The sequence below is a fragment of the Rhamphochromis sp. 'chilingali' genome, assembly GCF_963969265.1.
Source record: "Rhamphochromis sp. 'chilingali' genome assembly, chromosome: 11".
Taxonomy (NCBI): Eukaryota; Metazoa; Chordata; class Actinopteri; order Cichliformes; family Cichlidae; genus Rhamphochromis; species Rhamphochromis sp. 'chilingali'.
This window is the reverse complement of record NC_137938.1, coordinates 10,253,287-10,272,530: the sequence shown is the minus strand read 5'-3', so window position 1 is coordinate 10,272,530 and position 19,244 is coordinate 10,253,287. Positions and strand designations below refer to the sequence as shown.

The 19,244-nt window shown below is 40.4% G+C and overlaps 1 protein-coding gene across 1 annotated transcript; it reads left to right on the top strand.

Moving 5' to 3' along the window:
• The first annotated feature begins 827 nt into the window (after nucleotides 1-827).
• Nucleotides 828-19,244, top strand: LOC308405931 (tumor necrosis factor receptor superfamily member 11B-like). The gene is made up of 6 exons (XM_080896739.1): nucleotides 828-930; nucleotides 8,666-8,893; nucleotides 9,641-9,785; nucleotides 15,256-15,471; nucleotides 17,403-17,627; nucleotides 17,931-19,244. Exons 1-6 carry the CDS (start codon nucleotides 883-885, stop codon nucleotides 18,323-18,325), a joined length of 1,257 nt encoding a protein of 418 aa, XP_080752865.1. The 5' UTR covers nucleotides 828-882; the 3' UTR covers nucleotides 18,326-19,244.

The following is a 19,244-nucleotide window of genomic DNA, read 5'->3' as shown; positions in this document are numbered from 1 at the left end:
TAATTCCCTAGTTTGTCATCCAGTGACATCATCCATTCACAATCTTTTTGCAAGAGCTCCCTCTTTGCTTTCTATGTAGAATGAAGTTTAAAGCGGGTAGCTGAAGTTCTTTGTGCTTTTCTGCTCACTCTACACAAGCTGTGATGGTTAACCTTCTGAGAAAAACAATATTTTTGGTGTTTAATTGTCCTTTTCCACAGTGGGATGTTCAAATAAGCGCTACCACTCTAGCTAAATGATTTTGGCTGGTCCAAATAAACACACGTCAATCATCATGTTTACATTATGTCAAACCAGGAGTCAAAACATTTATTCTGGAAGAGTCTTCTTTATTCACACTGATTAAAGCTATGTGGGTTTTTTTGGTGCTTTTTAGCTTGTCAAATTAGGTGCTTAACCTTTTTTTTTTTTTTTTTACATGTAAACACTTCTGCACAACGTGCATATGGAAACATACTTTTGCACCTTTGTTCCAGAATGTAATTATGTCCTGGGCCTAGCTAGGTGTAACCTGGCTGCAGCAGGGTGACCTTTCAATTTACAACATGTGGCATATTTTTGGGGAATATTTGTATCCCTAAGAAACCCAGCAAACTTGGCTTAATTGATGGATGAACCCACCTCATGCAAGATACGTTTGGAAGTTGTTTTCTTTGATGTCACCTACGCCATCCACTGTTTTGGTTAATCGCGACGCAGCTCCGATGGATGCTGCACTTTATTTTTAGGATCGGAGAATGAGGAGGGAAGAAGGCAGTGCCTTGGAAAACGTGGGTGGGCGCATGGTCTCTCTCTCGCTCTCCCTCTCGCTCTCTCCTGTATATAGTAAAGGCTCTTTGATGGAGACTCCATCATACCGCAGTTCGCTTTTACGCAGAGAAGATGAGCTCACGGATAGCCAAATCCAAACCGGCGATGAAACTGATGGTGGTGAGTAGCCAAAGTGTTTGCAGCTCCGCTCCTTGGATATGCTCAGCAGTAGAGCAGCACTTTATTCTGAAGGAATAACTTTTTCATCTCTTCTTTTTCCTTCGTTTTTGTGTGTGTGTGTGTGTGTGTGTTTTTTTATATATAAAATTACTGATCCTTAGTTGGATTTTGCGATACATAGATTTCAGAAATGCGAATAAATCTGGAGATCTTTGGCATAATTTGAATACAGTGACTTGCATGTATTGTCGTTAAGGGCTAGATAAGGAAAAGCTAAATATTTGCCAACCACATGTTCCCTCTGTGCAGCACGCCTCTGTTCAGGTACTTTGATGATCCCCCATTAATGAGAGGGGCCAGTCTTTAGGCTGTGCGCCACAATCGAAGCGTACCCCTAAATATTGTTCGGTCCTGGTATTTGATGCTGCTATATCGGGCTTTAATAGATGCATTAATATGTGAGCATATAGTTGCTTTTCAGACTCGGCTGCCATTCTCCATATCAGACACAGATGACAATCTAGTTTGTGTATCTGCTGCATGAGTTTGCATATCATTTTATGGCGTGTTGTATCTAGTTTATACTAATAGCAGAAAGTCAGATATATTAGTAGTACGTTTTAGAGCTATGTTAGGATTTTTTTTTTTTTAAAGAGCTATTCAAGTAAATTGTCCGGTGTTGTTTATGCTGGGGATTTGTTTGCTTTTGGTAATGAATGGAGCTCGTTTTATTCACTGCTCTGTTCAGCCTCTACATCTTCAAACACGATCTATAGTTTTCTCAGATAAATTAAAGTTGACTCTGGGTAGTATTTCATTGCTTTTAATACCGCATGATTAAAATGAATGAAATGTTATCCTCCAAAAGCAGAGTGGCACGGTGAATTCCCAGCAGATGGTACAGTGTGTCTGACTTTACACCAATTTGCTCCTTTTTTTTTATGTTGTTTCCATTGGTGTGTTTTGCATGCCGTCCTGTGTCGGGGCCTTTTCTGGTTTTGCATATGTTCATGTATGCTCAAGATGGGTATCAGTCCAGAAACAGATAAAACTCTGTAGCTCCAAAACACTGATCTAATATCCTTTTGGCCTTGTGTGAGAGTGCAGGAAAAAGAGAGATTTTTTTTTTTTGCCAAGCACGGTCAGTCAGGAAGATGCGTGTTGTTTGTGCGTAATTCAGCGAACACGGCTGTGAAATAGTAGTTTATATGACCATATAATGTGATACTCAGTACAGTTTAGTTCCTCTAACTCAGTGTAGCCTGTCCTAAAATAGGCAAATATTCTGCTCTTTTGTTTATGCATCGTTCAGTTAGTCGGCCAGTACATTAGTCATTTGGTGAGTAAGACGGGCAACTTTCTGGCAACTGTTTACTCAGTCAGTCTTGACTGGCAACATCCAGCCAACATCTCCATCTCCTCTGAATCCACCACATGATATGCTTGTTTGTCTGCCTGTCAGCCAGGCTTGGTTGCAGTCTGTCTGAAAAACAATTCTGTGGTAAATGGAAACTGCAATTTTGGATCTTAAATACACCTCCAGCACCTGTGTGCTGTTCCTGTTGCTCTGCATACTCCTCACACATGTGCTTGTGTTGGCTCCAGAAAAATCTGTTTGGGTCATTGCCCAGCATGATGCCAGTGGAATAGTTCATCCTGTCAACCTGCTTTTATGAAGGCACATGTTTCAATATGTAAACAGTCATTTTCTTTGAAAGGGCAAAAATAACGCACCACTGTCAGAGCAGCAGGTAGTCAGTCAGTTGTTGTTGTCAGTGTGTCAACATGACTGTTAACCAGCATGGTTGGATAATCCTACCTCTAATCCTCATGCATGGACATGCTTTCTCCCCCTTTGTTATTATCCATGATCTACTATCTGTGTTCTCTTTATCTTTACGCCGCCTCCACGTTACGCTCTGCTTGTGGCCGTTGGCATTAGCAACAGCAACTTCCTCAAAACTAGCCGCAGCTTCACATGCAGGCTGAAGAAGCTACAGAAAGCTCACTTGGCCAAACACTGGAGAAAGGGTGAGGAATGGCGGGAAAAGACAGAGTTGGGTAGGAAGGTATCACAGCAACATGTTTTAAACAAACAAGCACAAATGTTTATTCAGAAAGCAACAATTGCCTCTAAAGGTTACTTCCATACACCTAACTTCCCGTTTCCATCAACAGTAGGTATTGATAGCAGAAGTTTGTGTGTGGGAGCCTGGGGTGGCTAGGGAGGGGCGAGTGGGATGGAGCAATTAATGGATACAAAGAGGAGAAAGAGAGCCTGCTGTTTATCTCTTACTACTGTATGAATCATTCTAAAAACAGCATGACTGATATGATGCAAATTTCTGTAGTAAAAGATTACCTGACATTAGATGTGTAACAACACGAGAACAGTTTGATTTATTTGGTTTGGTTTCAGCAAGCAGAGAAATAAAAACAACCACAAACGTTTAAATTAGTAAAACAGTCCAGATAATCACAGTGACGCGTGATCACAGAAGCAGAAGAAGTAAAGCTTCGGCCCCTCAATATGATCACAGCATAAAACTACAGGATCTCCTCTTTGTATCCAAATGTTGTGCTGGTGTAGCAATTCAGAAAAGTGATCAGATTTGGTCTTAAATAGCTCAGTTATTGCAGAGTTTTAACTAAAGAACTATAAAGCACTTTCTCAAATAACAGCTCCATCACTTGGACAGTTTGCATGTTTGTGTGTTTATCCAACGGCCCAAATATTTTCTGTTTAACATTTTTACAATAAAGAGAAAAACCCAGCAAAAATCACAAAGAAAGGCACCTTCAGACTGAGAAAGATTTTTGCACGGCAGCACGTTTTTTGGGTTAGAGCGCCTTGACACAAAATCCACAATAAACATTAGCTCTCGTGCATAAACGACTCAGTAATTTAGGTTAATCTGTAAAATGTTCTAGCAGCCAGTTAGAGATTAGAAGTTTCTCCAGCGTGAGAACATGGTGTGAGCGCACCGAGCAGAGACTGCTTGATGTGGTGTGGCATCGTGTGTCGCATAAGTGAAAAAAGACATTGACCTGCGCACACACCCACGGAGGCACACATGCACGCGCAGGCACGCGCACACACGCACACACACGCACACACACGCGCACAGGCTGGAATCCCCCCTCAGACCACCTGCGCTCTGCAGTTAACTGAATCCATGTGCCTGGTGGATAAGCTGGTGCAACGTGGTTTGATCCCTTTGTGCCACAGCTCTTCTCCTCATGCCATGAATTTAAAGCTGACCTCAAGCAAACCGAGCACGGAGTCTGTTTTTTTGCGCTGCATTTCAGCATAGTCCAAACTCTATCTTTCCACGAGCAACACAAAGTATTGTGTTTCTGTTTCATAATGCAGTTGTGAATTACTAAATTGCATTAAAATTTCCCAAGCTCTTTTTATAAAAACATTTGAATCATTTTATCCTGTAGTTTAACCTTTCGGAACACATCAACACAAATGAAATGCATTCGGTTAGCGATAGGACACTGATATTTTGCCTTTTCGTACTAGCTGACCTGTTTGACCTGACCTCTTCACAAACAAATTCAGTCAGAGGGGATGTAAAAAAGGCCCCAATAAACTGCTTTATGTCAGCGCAATAGATTTGCACATAGTTCCAGTCAAAGTATGTCATCATAGTGATAGATCAGTGACAGATAAACAAAACGAAAAGTGTGTGCCTCTGCTCGCTTAATCTCAGAGCCAGTAAATAGCTCACTGGATTGGGTATCACTTGTGTTGAATGTTGTGGGTAGCTAGCACAAGTGAGACGCTTTTGAGACGCTATTGATCCAATATAACCATGTCTGTCACCACCTTCTACAGCATGGAACCCACTCCCGCTGTTTGTTTTGTCTTTATTAAAGAGAAAACATCTCTTAAAGCAGCACATGTTCTCTGTTAAAGCATTGGTAGAAACTTCTCCTCATAAACACGAAGCTTTTTGCTCAGCTCAGTTCAAACGGGATTCGCTGGCACAGGTTATATAAGCAAACTATATCTGATGAAGCGGGTTTATCCAGTATAAATATAGACTGTTTTATTCAAACTTTTTAGTTTAATCCACAGAAATGTGGGAACTTTTTGAGCCTCCTTTTCCAGCAAGCCGTTTTCCAGCGTCGCTTGCAATTATTTACATGTAGCAGCTGCTCTGCCTTGCTCAAGGGCTTTTGCACAGGAATGCTAGAAAATTATCACCATCTCCGTACCTTCACCCTTGATTTTCTCCTCTGAGCTGGCTGAGCTCCAAATAGGATATGTCCCTTGCTAAGCACTCCTCTGATGATGCTAACATTATAATTATGGCTGTCAGTGGCCCCTAGCTGCTGTGTAATTTAGATTTCCCGTGGTCGTCCATGATGTCGTCAGATGGCAGCTTCTAAGGAGACAGACGGGTGAAAAGTTCAGTATCTTTCGTAGCTCTTGATAGATGGAGTCACATGCTCCACAGGACGTCCATCCCAGTGAGTTAATTTTTAAAAAGTTGACATTTTCTCTTCTTCAGTAGCAGAAAGCTACCGTGCTGGGTGGTTGGGATAATTTAGTGCTGCCCATCAGAAAGTGACCAGAAAGCAGGAAGGGCCTTAAATAATGTCTAGAACCTTCTCTGAAAAACATGCAGTCAGATGATCTGAGAGATAACATCTGTATATGCAATAATCTTTCAATATGGAGTCAAACATCTGTTGAACAACACTACTTGTTGTCAAACACTTGTTATACTTTATGAGGGCTGGCCTTGAGTTTTACTTTGTTTTTGTTTTTTTAAAGTCTGCTACATCTGTTTCTCAGGCCTCTGGTTCATTCACTTTGAAGATGACGAAAACATATGTGCACCGAACACTGCACAACCGAGGCATTTCTCAGACCCAACCTAAAAAGCATCATTGTACTCATTCATTTTTATTACCTTTTATACATTTCCTGTCACTGCTTTGTGCTCGCATGTCACAGATTTAGGCAAATCAAACTTGTTTCACAAAAAGTACTAAAGGCAGGACAACAAGGACAGATTGGCTGACAATAAAAAAAATGAACTTTGATAGATTAAAATCAACAAAAGGTGCATGAGAGTCCAACAAAACTAGGTACAAGCACTAGACATCAAAACCTAAACTGAAACAAGATGAAAGGCATGATAGGGATACAGAGGGGAAAGACAGGATTATACAGTGTACATGCAAAGAGCACTAAATGAGAGAACGCAGGTGGAACTAGTAGGGAGGTGGAAATCGGTTACAAAGGTGGTAAAATAAAGGCAAAGACAGCAACTACAAAAAAGATACAGAATGAAGCAGATTGCTAAAATAAAGCAGGACATGACTTTAACTGTGACGCAGAAAGCACATATAGACAGACAGAGGGAGGGACAAGCATGCACATGGCAAGCTATTGTGCCATTTGACGGATTTCTAAAACAAAAGGGGCAAACGTTTATCAAGGGCTCTGACCGAGGGTTGGACTGTCCTGCCAGTAAACCACACCTGGATGATCCAGGTGATCCTCTGTTAGTCACTCAGCATACTCCACTCTCCTGTTTCTAAATCAATTGGATTTGGTCTCTGGGCTTAATGGAGTGTATATACACATTTCTTAATTTAAGGAGTAAGACTATGATTATGGGTTTGAATCTTGCTGGGGCCACCCAGACTACAAACAAAGTCGTGCTACTGCTCAGCAAGTCGCTGATGAAAGCCTTCCACTGAACATTCGGTGGAAGAGGTCGATAGGTTTTGCCGGGAAAAGCACTGCGCTCTCCAGGCTGTTTGATGTTAGGTTTCTATTATGGTGTGCGAAACCCATTCATCTATTTTTTGCCGTCTTCCTCGGTGATGACCATTGGAAAGGGAAACAGAATAAGATGACGCAAATAACAAAACACGTATATGCAGGGTGCACGTAAAGTAGTAGTGTGGACGTAAACGCAGTGACGCTTAGGAAAAACACGTCATTTGTAGTCATTTGTAGAACGGGCAGTTTGTTCAGTAACATGTGGCAGGACAGGGAAGTCGCAGCTGTACTGCACACTGTTTCTCCCAAACTCACACCCACTCATAAACACGCGTAGATTTCTGGTGAAAAGACCTTTTTTCTTTTTATTCTTCAATATTGATTAAAGGATACAGAGGCAGTCATCATGTAACACACACACACACATTCTGGTTTTCCAGCCATTCTTTAGTTGCATGTTCATTTGCACAAAGTCGACTGTTTTTTGTGGCTCCGAGTTCTAAGGTGAATGGGATAAGTACAAATGCATGCACGCAGGAAGGAGATCAGTGGTGTGCTGCGGGTAATCTGTAGAACAGAGTGGGTGACTGTTTTGTATTCTGGTGGTGAATGGGGAAAGCCCAGTAACCTCCAACAGTACTCTTTATGAACAGCAGCCAGGAGACCACAGAGCGCGCAAACCAGCTCTGAGGAAGATGGTAATTGGACATGAACATCGACTAACACGCACACACCCATATACACTCACACGCGCACGCATTCCTGCATGCTCGCACCCCTGCACACACATGCATGGGAGTTTTTTTTTAGTTGTTTGTCATACAAATTCATTTATTTTTGAAGATGCACACATGATATGAAGCAAGAAACCACATGCAAACACACACTCACAGACAATACAAGACGGTCTATTGTTGGTTAGTCGTCCAAGCAGTGAGGATGTATCCGGGCCAACGGGAAAGTCCAAAGAACCAATGGCTAAGGGCCTTTGAGTGGAAGAAGCCTAATGTGTGACAGCTGGTCTGCATGTGCCCTCGACCAGCTAGATTGGCTCCATGTTAAACATGCTCACTAACTGATATCTCATATTTTAGAAATGAACCAAGCGTTTCAGTTTTTGCCTAGGCGATGATACATGGGCTTGTTTTTGTCATTAGTTACACAGGCTTGTCAGAGCCTCGCTGAAAACCACCCACTTTACAGAGTATCCATAACGATGGGCTGGTTTTGGGTGGCTGAGGAGAGTGTGGGTGTGGTGTGGATCTTAATCTGGGACAGTATTAAAGTGCGATAGATCACCTCTGAATCACATCAGATGCTTTTCAGCTGCAAAGCAGCCGAGCTTACGGGGCTGCCGGCATGGGTAGGGAACTGCTAGTGAGGGCAGAGAACACAAGGCTGCACAACTAATGCCTGTAATCCTGTGTCATGCACTTCTTTTATTTCAATGTGTAGAAAATTTTGGCATGACTGAAACATCTGAATTCATTTAAAAAGCTTTGGATTAAAGTCAAACAGATGAGAAATGATGCCAGAAGGCCAATAAAATCATTTTGATCCCTTTATTAATCCTAAAAGTTGAGATCAACAAAAAGCATTTACTGAAAATAATGACGAGTTGAGGCAAAACAAAAAGGGACGTTACTGCCCCAAAAGTTTAAAATACACTTGTGTTATTCCTGAGAATTTGTCCCTATAGAGTAATCAATTTATCAATTTCAGGGAAACTAGTCTATTCTGATTCTCTGAACTGCACTCTGAAGAGCAGCAGAAAGAACAGGACCTTATGTCCACCAGGAGCTTTACTGCTCTGACCTTACAGTCAACTCGTTCTTACTGGAATCTTTGGGTTGGCGAGTGCTCCAAAATATAAAAATATTTGATTCTTTTGCCAAAGTGAAGCTGTTCACGAGACGGGTTTCATTAGAGATTTTGTCACTGCTGTTGAGTCAGTTCCTGAAGCGACTTACTTTCTTTCTCTTGCAGCTTTTGACAGCTTCTCTCTCCTGGGCCTTTCAGCAGCAAGCTGAACAACCAACGTACCAGCACCGTGACCCCGCGACATCCGCGTTCCTCACGTGTAACCAGTGCCCACCTGGCACAGCGGTGAAACGACACTGCACTGCCGACATGCCCACAGAGTGCCAGCCCTGTCCTGACAGGCATTTTGCCGAGAACTGGCACTGGGGGGAGAAATGCCAGTACTGCACCTCGGTACGTATGAGGCCATCAACCTAACATTCAGTTCTAGTTTTTCCTCTTAATAGAAACTAGGGCTACATGTTTCATGAGGCCGATAATGGTTCCTTTGTTGTGTGTTCAGACCGTAACTGACGGGTTTTTGTGACAATTACTGGATTTTGTAGTAAAAAAAGATCAATGTATCGTCTCATACCTAAAAGAATTTCCCAGAGCTGAAATCAAAGTATGGTCAGGAATTATGCACATACCTTTAGTTTTTTGTCTTCCAGCTTTTTTCAGTGGTGCTTTTATGTGGCTTTGCTGGTGTCTTTTCCCAAGATGCATGACCTTACTGTTTATTTATGTTTTGGTGCTGCATTTGTCTTTTTTTTAAGCCAGTATTTCCACTTCAGTTTTTGTTACTAAAAATGAAAGTCCCAGTTTGCTCATTGTGGTAGAATGATCTTCCCCCAGAGTTTTGATGTTTCTCCTCCGCAACTCCAGATAAATTACGCAATCACCACTTTTTCATGATAATCCTTGTATTGTTAACATGTCTGCTTTGTGATGCTTTTAAATTTCAGTTTTCGTCTTCCCAACAGACTAATATGATATTTGAGACAAGTTGCAGAGCGGAAGCATGATGTTCTTTATGACCTGCGTTGCTGTGAACTGCTGTGTTGTTTATAGCAACACATGCAAATAAACTTTTACCTACATTTTCTGTGCGTGTGCAGCTTTACAGCTTCACATGTGTGACCTCTCTGTGTTCCCGTTTAGGTGTGTAAGGAGAGACAGCTAGTGAAGCAGCAGTGCAACAGCACTCATGATCAGCTGTGCGAATGTGCTCCAGGTTTCCACCTAGTGATAGAGTTCTGTATCGCACACAAGGCCTGTTCACCTGGATATGGAGTGGCAGCTTTAGGTAAGAGTAACATCCACATTAAGAATATTATTCAGACTGAGCAGTTTCTATAGGAATTGTTTGAAAAGCGAAAACAGCTGGTTTGGGCAGCACAAAATGCTTTGATTTTTTTTTAAACTGAAAATGATGATCAGAAATTCTGCAAAAGGCAGTTAAGAATTAATAAAATCATAAATAGATAATGATTTTTAATCAAATTGCTACTGAGGCCCATTTTCAGCAGCTGTTGTTCCGGTGCAACATTTTGCAAATTTATTGTTTTACAAAAAAATCAAGAGTACCGTTCCTTTCACAAACCACCGTTTCCTGAAGCTGCCAGTCAAGGACCTGGGAGGCATTCTGCACTGACGCCTCCTGCTTTCTTTTTTTGTGGTTAACTCAGGCTACTTCTGTTAAGGCAGCGGTCTGTGAAGATATTTCTGTGGTCCTGCAAGTAGCCAAATTCACTGCTTGATTAGGGAGAGAAACTGTTTCCAGCTGTACAAAAGGCCACTCAAGTGGAAAAATGGGCCTCTGCAGATGTTATGTATATTAAAAGCAATCAATAATTTATGATTAAGGGTAATCATTTACAACATTTCTGACTATTTCCATATCATATCAAATAAAACAAATGTGTTTTTCCTCCTAAAGAAAGGAGATTCCAGGGTGACGTCAAACCTTTGTGTAAATTGGACTTAAATGAGTAGATTGCTACCAGAAGCAGGAGTGTAAATATAAGGCTCGCGGGCCAGATTTGCCCCAACAAAGACTGCAGTCCAGCCCACTGGAAATCTTTAGAAAGTGTAAAAAGGAGATACATTTTTAATTTCAATTGTATTTTTTAATACATTTTACAGCTTTTCCTGCCGATAAAGCGCTCCCCCAGAGGCACCAAAAGTAATGAAATAACAGATAAACAATTCAATGACAGAAACAATTCATTTTTTTATGATCTACTATAGAATTTTTTCACAGTAAAATAAATAAATAAATAAATAAATAAAATAGGCATTTTTTTAATGAACAAAAACTTTCTGTGGCGACAAGCTGCCAGAACCTTTTTATTTCTTACAGTGTAGGCAGTAGGAAATACATGTAAATAAACAGTTTCTTTCATTTACTGCAGGATTCCTTTATCAGGGGGAAACACTCCGTTATACTTTTTAAAAATAAATAATCAGATTTTATATTATTATATTATTTCACATATCAAATGCATAGTTAAACTGATAGGAAAGGGCTTTCAATGGTCCAGCCCATTTAAAATCTAAGTGGGCTGCATGAAGCCCACCGTGTACAATGGAATTTGACTTTGCTGACATCAGGTGTCTGTAATAGCGCAAGAGTAAATTCAGTCTGCATGTAGACTAGACAGTTGTAGTGGTTTATCTTAGTGAGTAAACATGAGAAAAGTGCAGTATGTGTGCTCAAAGGGACACTCAGTCTGCGTGTCACTGTAACAAGTATCTTTTCTTTGATCTTCTTTTGATCTCACCAATTTCCCGGGCGGGTTACACTGGACTGGCCTGTCAGGAACTTTGATAAAGCAGAGAGATGCGTCAGTTACATTTTCACATTCAGATATGTTCTTAATTATATTACCAGACACCAGGTTTTTCTTCCTCTTCTTCCGAATATGTGAACCAAACCCATTCCTGATGAGCATCTCCCTTTTCACAGAAAAAAACCTTTTTAAAGTGTTTCTTAGAAATGTCCTACTTCTCTGTTTGTGTCTCTTCCTCACAGAGGTATTTTCACCATCTCCTGCTCTGTGTTTCCTGGCAGTGAGAGGCTATCAGGGTTTTTGATGTAGCTGTTAAAACATGCAAAGCATGCTTTGTTGTACTTGTGAACTAGAGCGCTAGATGTGTGAAACGGGCAGTTAAGTTGTAGCTAAGAACAATCTTAACAACTTTATTGCTACATATGCACGATTAAGCTGAGTAACTGGCGCATAAATGCATTTGTCCATGTTGAGAAAAAACAAAATAACTTGATAACTTGTTTCTGAGTCAACAGGAGAACTTGAAAAGTTAGTCTTGACATCATAAAGTGTCTGTGCAAATAAAACAGTCACGTATGTCCTGAAGGTGTGAAATACGTAACTATAGCCTTTCTCCACAAAATGTATCTAATACAGAACTTGGCGTTCTGTATTAGATACATGCTGTATATCAGTGTTCTAACACTGATATACAGCATGTCTGACCTGACTCAGTCTCTTCCACTTTAGTCTGTGTTGTTAGTGATATGAAGTCCTTTGAATGGTCAGCAAGACTAGTTATAGAAATGCCTGTCCATTCCAGAGTTCATCAAACCGTGAAAACAAACTGTCTACTGGCATCACTCAGAAAATTCAGGTTACTTTGTGTCATTCAGTGTGCGCCAAATGAACCACAGCAAATGTATATATCATTATAATAGCTATAACTCATTTCCTTTGATTCCAGGCCTTCAAAGCTAGCCATGTAGCTTTATCTGTGACTTTTTTTTTTATCACATCCTGTAGTGTTGAAAGGTTTTTATGTAAATCAGAGAAGCTAAATCAGAGTGTTATGAATCTTCTATGTCTACAACCCTCAGATAAATTATTATTTGCACAGTATTGTTGTCTTCGGTTTTAAAAGTAAGCAACAGATGATAATGTGACATTTTGAAAGAGTGAAAGCACTTTCTCATTTGTTCCTTTTGTACCTGATAATGCAAATTGTAAAGCATAAAGAGGAAACTTGAGCGATGAGTCATCAACTTATTTCGCCCTTCCTGTGCTTCCTCTTAGAAATAATGTGATGCAACAGTTTCTAGTTTCTCCGGCAGTTTCAACTTAGTCAGTGTGATGTCTCAGACCTTACAAAGACTTAAAATTACGCTGTAGTTTCTGTGTATATGTACTGTATATGCGATGGTCCGTGCAGGTCTATTGGTTGGCATGAGGCTCCAAATGGACTTCTGCATAGTAGCAGTTTACTACAACTAACCCTGGACATGGTCATCAAAAATAAACTGCGGTATTTAAATGATGATCAGTTGTTACCAAGGGAGCCAGATTGTGCCAAGAAAATATCCCCACAACATAACAGCACCAACAACAATCGGAGCCACTGATACAAAGCAGGACGGATCCATGGATTCGTGATAGCCTCTGCTTCCTGCTCTTAGGTGAAAAGAGTGGCACCCGGTGTGGTCTTCTGCTGCGTAAGAGGTATGCAGAAGAGCATCAGATATGCCTCTTGCCTTCCTAAAAGCTCAAAGCCATTTGTTCAGTCTCCTCTGACCATTCTCTATAAACCCTAGAGATAGTTTTTTGTATACTTGGACCAGTCTGCCTGGCACCAACCGTTTAAAGCCATTGAAATCACCTTTCTTTCCCTTTCTGATGTTTAGTTTGAACTCTAGTTGCCATGTTATTTGCTGACCAGATATTTCTGTTAACAAGCAGTTAGACAAAGACCTGATAAAGTGGCTGGTGAGTTTTTAATGTTCTGCAGCTGCGTGAGTCCATGCAACTATCATTCATGCTTAAGAGGTATTGTGTCCATCAACACCTGATACAATAACCATGCGCCAATAACATAGTGGATATCCAATCTGATATTTTTTTCAGATTCCTTCCTTAGTGTGTCTGTAGGAACTGTTGGTGAGAAAGTCTGATTTTAAGCATACCAGTGCACTGAATCTGGTATTTGTACTGGAACCACAGCATAAACTAACACCAACCTTCTCATGACTTCATGTTAAACTTTGGACCAGAGTCCAGAAATCACAAGGATGAAACAACATTTTCCATCGATTGTGGTTATCATGTGACCCCTGCAATACTTTTTTCCATAAATTCCACTGACCTTAATCCACAATCAGCAGACATGAGACAGCAATTTAGGGGATCTCCCCCCCCCACTGAAGCTGAAAAACTTATTATGTAATGCCTCGAGCTGTGGTTAAACCACAGGATGCTGGGTCAGTCTTCTGACAACACAAGCCTTTTATGACTCCGTCCTTTCCCCCTTGATCTCCTGATTGTTTGTTTCTGGTTAGAATTCTTTGTCATTCTCCGAATGGGATTTGCTATGTGGTTCATCTGTGTTTTTGGAATCCGATCGATATGGTAGACAGTACGGGGGGAGGGGGGAACAGCGTGCAAATCAAGTTTTCGTGAGTAATTTTTTTTTTTGCCTCTTCCATGTTTGTTTGATCATTATATTGTTAGGCAAACAAGTGTTAGATCATCAAAATTTCCAAAATACCCAAGATTTATTTTTGTTCAACATTTATTTAGTCAGGTGACGACTTCCTTGATTAAATAAATCAGCAGTAATTAACTTGGAAACCAGTTTTCTAGAGCAGACTGAACAAGCAGCATCGAAAGTTGCACACAAAACTACAACTACAACTACTAACAATAGTAGTAGTTAATATTATCACTATTATAAGCTGTCATTATAATAAAACTTTGATGAACAACAAATCAATGATTCATACAATGTGTTTCATCTATACATGTCTAGAGTCTTTAGTCAATAACTAGTAAACCTTGTATTACATAAACATTAACGATAATATGTGCACCATTAATCAGATCTAAAGCAATTTCTTTTAGCAAAGTGCTGACATGCATTCTTTAAATTTTTTTCCGCAGAGGAAATTCTGAGAAATTGACATTAAAGTCAGCAATAAAATATAACCGTCATACTACAGTTATAGGCTGTCACGTTGTCATCTGACAGAGTACATGCTTTGTCACGACTCGCAGAGGAAACGTTTTTGATTGTTTTTTACGCATATAAGGCGATGGTTTCCTATTTGACGATATGTTTTCAAGAAAGGACGCATTGTACCATGGTAGCGGGAAACTAATCAAAGGTTAAATCTGAAATAAGCATGGCTTGTCGTCCCACGCACTTTCACTTCAAGATCAAAATAAAATGAGGATGTGATTACTAGTTCCACTTCATGGACTGTCATGCGTGCTGATGGTCATATACCAGAAGTTGTGATGGTTTCCTGTAATGGTATTGTGGCAACTGTCAAATGAGATTATAAAAAAAAAGGTCACGTATCTAAATATAGTTTTAAAGTTGCAGCATATTATAGTAAATCAACTGTAAAATAAAGTTCTCAAAACATGCCTACGTATTACTATTAGAAGTGGCTTTGGCTGCAAAAAAATCAGCTGACAAATCACATTGCAGCTAAGTCACATGACATCATAGTAAGAGCATGTAAGATACAGAATGAGGGCAGTGTAGTGACTACGACTGATATGAGTCATTCTCTGAAACACGCTCTCAGTATGATGAGCTTTCACATGTCTCTGCGGTTCTTAGAATCACATCTGCTTCTTTTTGCACTAAATGGTGAAAATGGCTGAGTTTCAGTTAAAGCTCTAGATGAGAAAAAAAATCTGTGGTTAGGTGCTTTCTCACATGCTCAGAAGCGTCACTTCTATCAGTTTTCATTTGCAAAACTTATCTCTGTAAATCTCTTCCAGGTACGCCAGTGAGTGACACAGTGTGTGAACTTTGCCCTGATGGTCATTTCTCCCCGGGTGGCTCCTCCACCAAGCCGTGCCAGCCTCACACGAACTGCTCAGAATTGGGCCTCAAGACACTGAGATGGGGCACGTCCACTGCAGACAGCCAGTGTGGCACTCCGGACAAGAAGGCAACGCTGGAGTGCTCTCATCATCACACTTTGTGCCAGACTGGTGAGAACATACGCGCTGTCATGTTGGGCATGGCGCTGCAGAAAAAGATCATATGGAACGTTTTAGGACTAATCCTGGAATTTGGGTTGATCATTAGCGCAGTGTTTATCCAACACACACACATAAACGCGCGCGCACGCACACACACATGCACCAGTGTTGTTGAGTTAACCTCAGCTGTCAACAACTTAAAAATCAACTTGAAGTGAATTATTTCAAACATGTGGTCATTTTCACTCCTAAAGGCAGGGGATTTCCTCGGTCAGGTTCGCTGTCCAGATTCCAATCTTTTGCAAATTCTTGCGTGCCTTAAAACCAACACAGCAGTGAAAACCAAAGGGTTGAACGCTGGATGTTTATGGCATTGTTGTCAAAAAGACCCATGATGGATCAATTACCCCCTTTAACTGTCACATCCCCAAACACAATAACAGAGGAAACTGAGTCAAAGGAGACGCAAGGCACGCTGGTTGCTCTTTGTTACTCAGACTTTGACTGTGACAGATGCTGAAGGATAATTTGAGATGAGAAGCCGCAAGTATGACACTAAATTCCCAGACCGTGAGAAACCACAGACACTGGAGAACACACACATGCAGATGTACAGACCCTGGCGCACTCATATGCCACACTTAGACGAAAACACACAAAGCTGTGGTCCCTCTGGGAGGGTGATGCTCTCCTCAAACATTCATTCACAAATTGCCTTCCTGGTAACTACACCACCGCAGAGTGCCTGCTTCAAATCCTGGAACAGCTTAGCAGTGTTTCTGAGCAAAAAATGTAAAATTGAAAGCAGTTGGGATTCCCAAAGTCGGTATTAAGCCACCAGGAAGTCACTGTTAGTTGTGGTGCGAGCCGCAATTACATCACTCATAAATTACTGAAATGATCAACATGAAACATGAAATTTGGTGTAATTTCACATCATCTTTAATAAAAAGGATGTGAAATTGCACATTATATGAAGTGTGTCCGGTTGGGAGTGTCCTCAGCGAAAGCAGGAAGAAGAATGTTCGCTTGGCTGCCTTAAAAAATGTAGAGCAACAGGCTCGGCTACAGTTTGGCTCGGCTAGTAGGAGTGATCCCAATGAGTAACAGAAAGAAAAGACAGCTGTGGTTCTCTCGTGGTCAAATTACAAGGCAACACTCTAAACATAGGCAAAACACATGCAAACACAAAAAATATGCAGAAGTAAACTGATGAAGTATTGAAATGTTAAAATCCGTTATATCTAATTTTAAACTGCCTTCAATTAGGAACAAAAAAAAAGAAATTAAAGTTACTTTATGTTGTTATCCCAGATTCCCAGATTGACGTTATTAAGGTGGAGACTATGGAGTCTTTACTGTTGATTTTATGGTTGAAGAGTTGCAGTGACACAGATGAATAAGCAAAACATAGTGAAACTGTTACGTCAGTAAACATAGTGTGTAATGTCAGTTACACAGCGATGTCTATTTAAAGTGTGCAAACATGCGGTAACGTGCCACCACAAACTGTCGTGGAATCGCTCCACAAATGTGCAATTGGGACTTAGGTGGGAACCTCTAAGGTTAGTTTGGCATTATCTACAGATACCGATTTAAACAAGGGGTGAAAAATAAAAGATCTAAAAGACATAAATATGTTTAACATAGCTGATCGCACTAAGATGTCAAGCATTGTACTAAAAGCTGGGCCATGTTTGGGCAGGTGTCACTCTACCAGCCCGCTTGTCATACTGGAATACATACAGCCAATGGTTTGGAATTTACTAAAGTTGTTTTATTACTTGTGAACATTTACTCATTTGTAACAGGTTGTTACAAATGTTACATATGTTACATATGTTAATTCCTTCTGGTTTAAGCAAATGGATATCAAGCATCACTATCCAGAACTTTTGTGCATGTGTGTGTTTTCAAGCCCACTTTGCTTCTCTTTCCAGATGTGACTCTTTGTGAAGAGGCGGTTTTCCAGTCGCTAGCCTCGCTGCGACTTTCCTCGGTGCCCCTGGAACGACTGTTGGACAGTCTTCCTGGGAAGAGGGTGGATCGCAAGAGCCTGGAGAGGCTGAAGAAGACCTGCTCTCCCCAGCAGCAGGTTCTCCACCTTCTGCGACTGTGGAGAGAGCAGAACAAAGACCAGGACAAGCTGTATGGCTTCATACAAGGTATAAAATAAGATTTACAAGAATGCTGCACCAGCACAAACTGGGTTTTTGTTTAGAAAAAAAAAAGGAAAAAAGACTCAGAGATTTTAGAGACTGACCTAGTTGCACATATGTTGCTGTGAGTTTCTTTCTCAAGGTGCAAAATACAGGGAGGAGAATATTTAAATCAAGCGCACAAACTGACCACACATATGAGCAGCGTCTGAGTGTTGTGCTCACATGCTATTTTGCCCTGTTTAACATATCTGTTTGCTATTTTAATTTTTGCATTGGTGTACTAATGTAAACATACTTTATTTGAAGGTGTGAACCACTGTGAGAGGACGGTCTCCCACTGCAGCAGTCTAAAAAACCTGACGCTCGACGACCTCATGAAGGTAACGAACAGCTTGCCGGGAGTGAAAGTTAAGGAGGCGGATGTCCAGGCCGTGGTCTCTTCTTGCCTCCCCAGGCAGTACATTCTGCAGCTTCTTCACCTCTGGAAAAAAGCAAACCACAACCTGGACCTACCAAATGCTCTGTCTCACAGTCTCAGGGTCCTGCGCAACCAACAGGCACCACGTTATCTGCTCAAAGGCCTGAAGAAGATCAGCCGCATCATTGGAACCACCTCGGCACAAAAGATGTTTCAGAAGATGTTTGTCAGTATGCTTCAGGATGGATCGTGTTTTAAAGCCCATAAGCCATTAAATGAATAAGCAGTACACAGGTACAAATAGAAATAGATACAACCTAAAGCATAAATAAACACTATTTCACTGACAAAAAAGGGAACACTAAAAAGATACACAATGAGCAGGGAGGTGCATTTTTTTTGTAATAGTGAGAGGGCTTTATAATATCAAAGCTATGCATATACTGCCTAAAAATGGGTTTTCCTAACTTTAACATGGAAGGAAAGATGGAAAAATAAATTTGTCTTTCCTTCTCTGATTTTTTTCTGACCTAAACGAGGCACTAATAACTTCATCCTCAGTCCACGGTAACCGTCCGCAAGGAAGAATCTGACAAAAAAAAGAGGTGTTCACACATCTGTGTACTGAATACGGATGTAAAATAAAAGGTTTTTGAAAAAAAAAAGATTTTTTAGAACTTCATGACTGGAGTCTGTGAAAAATTAAAAAAAAAGTTATTTAAGATGTAAATATTAATACTATTTTATAGAAAATGGTCCGGCAGATGTTGTTATTGTTGCTTTCTCGCTGTTTGAGAGGAAGGATTTGGTTTCATAATGAAATATTTTTCTCATTTGTTGGTGTGTTTGTTCTGGACTGCTGACAAGCAAAGCTCATCGTTATTATTTTGTAGTTGTTACTTGTATGAATGTACAAAGGAGTGCAATTGTTTTCTATTTAAAAAAAGTAATTTTTACTTTCTGAACATGTAAAGGCTTATGTTTATTACTTCTTAGAAATACTGGATTCCAAATGCTGCAAGTTAATGAAGTGATATTTGTTTTATATTTTTGTTGTATCGCGTTTTTACTATAAGTGTATGATCTTTGTTGTATATGTGCCTGACTGGTCCTTTTTAAGCTTGTTTAAGTTGTGAACATTGATAACAAATGATCTGACTAAATTCAGTGTGTAAAGATGTATTGTTTCATTATAAATATGC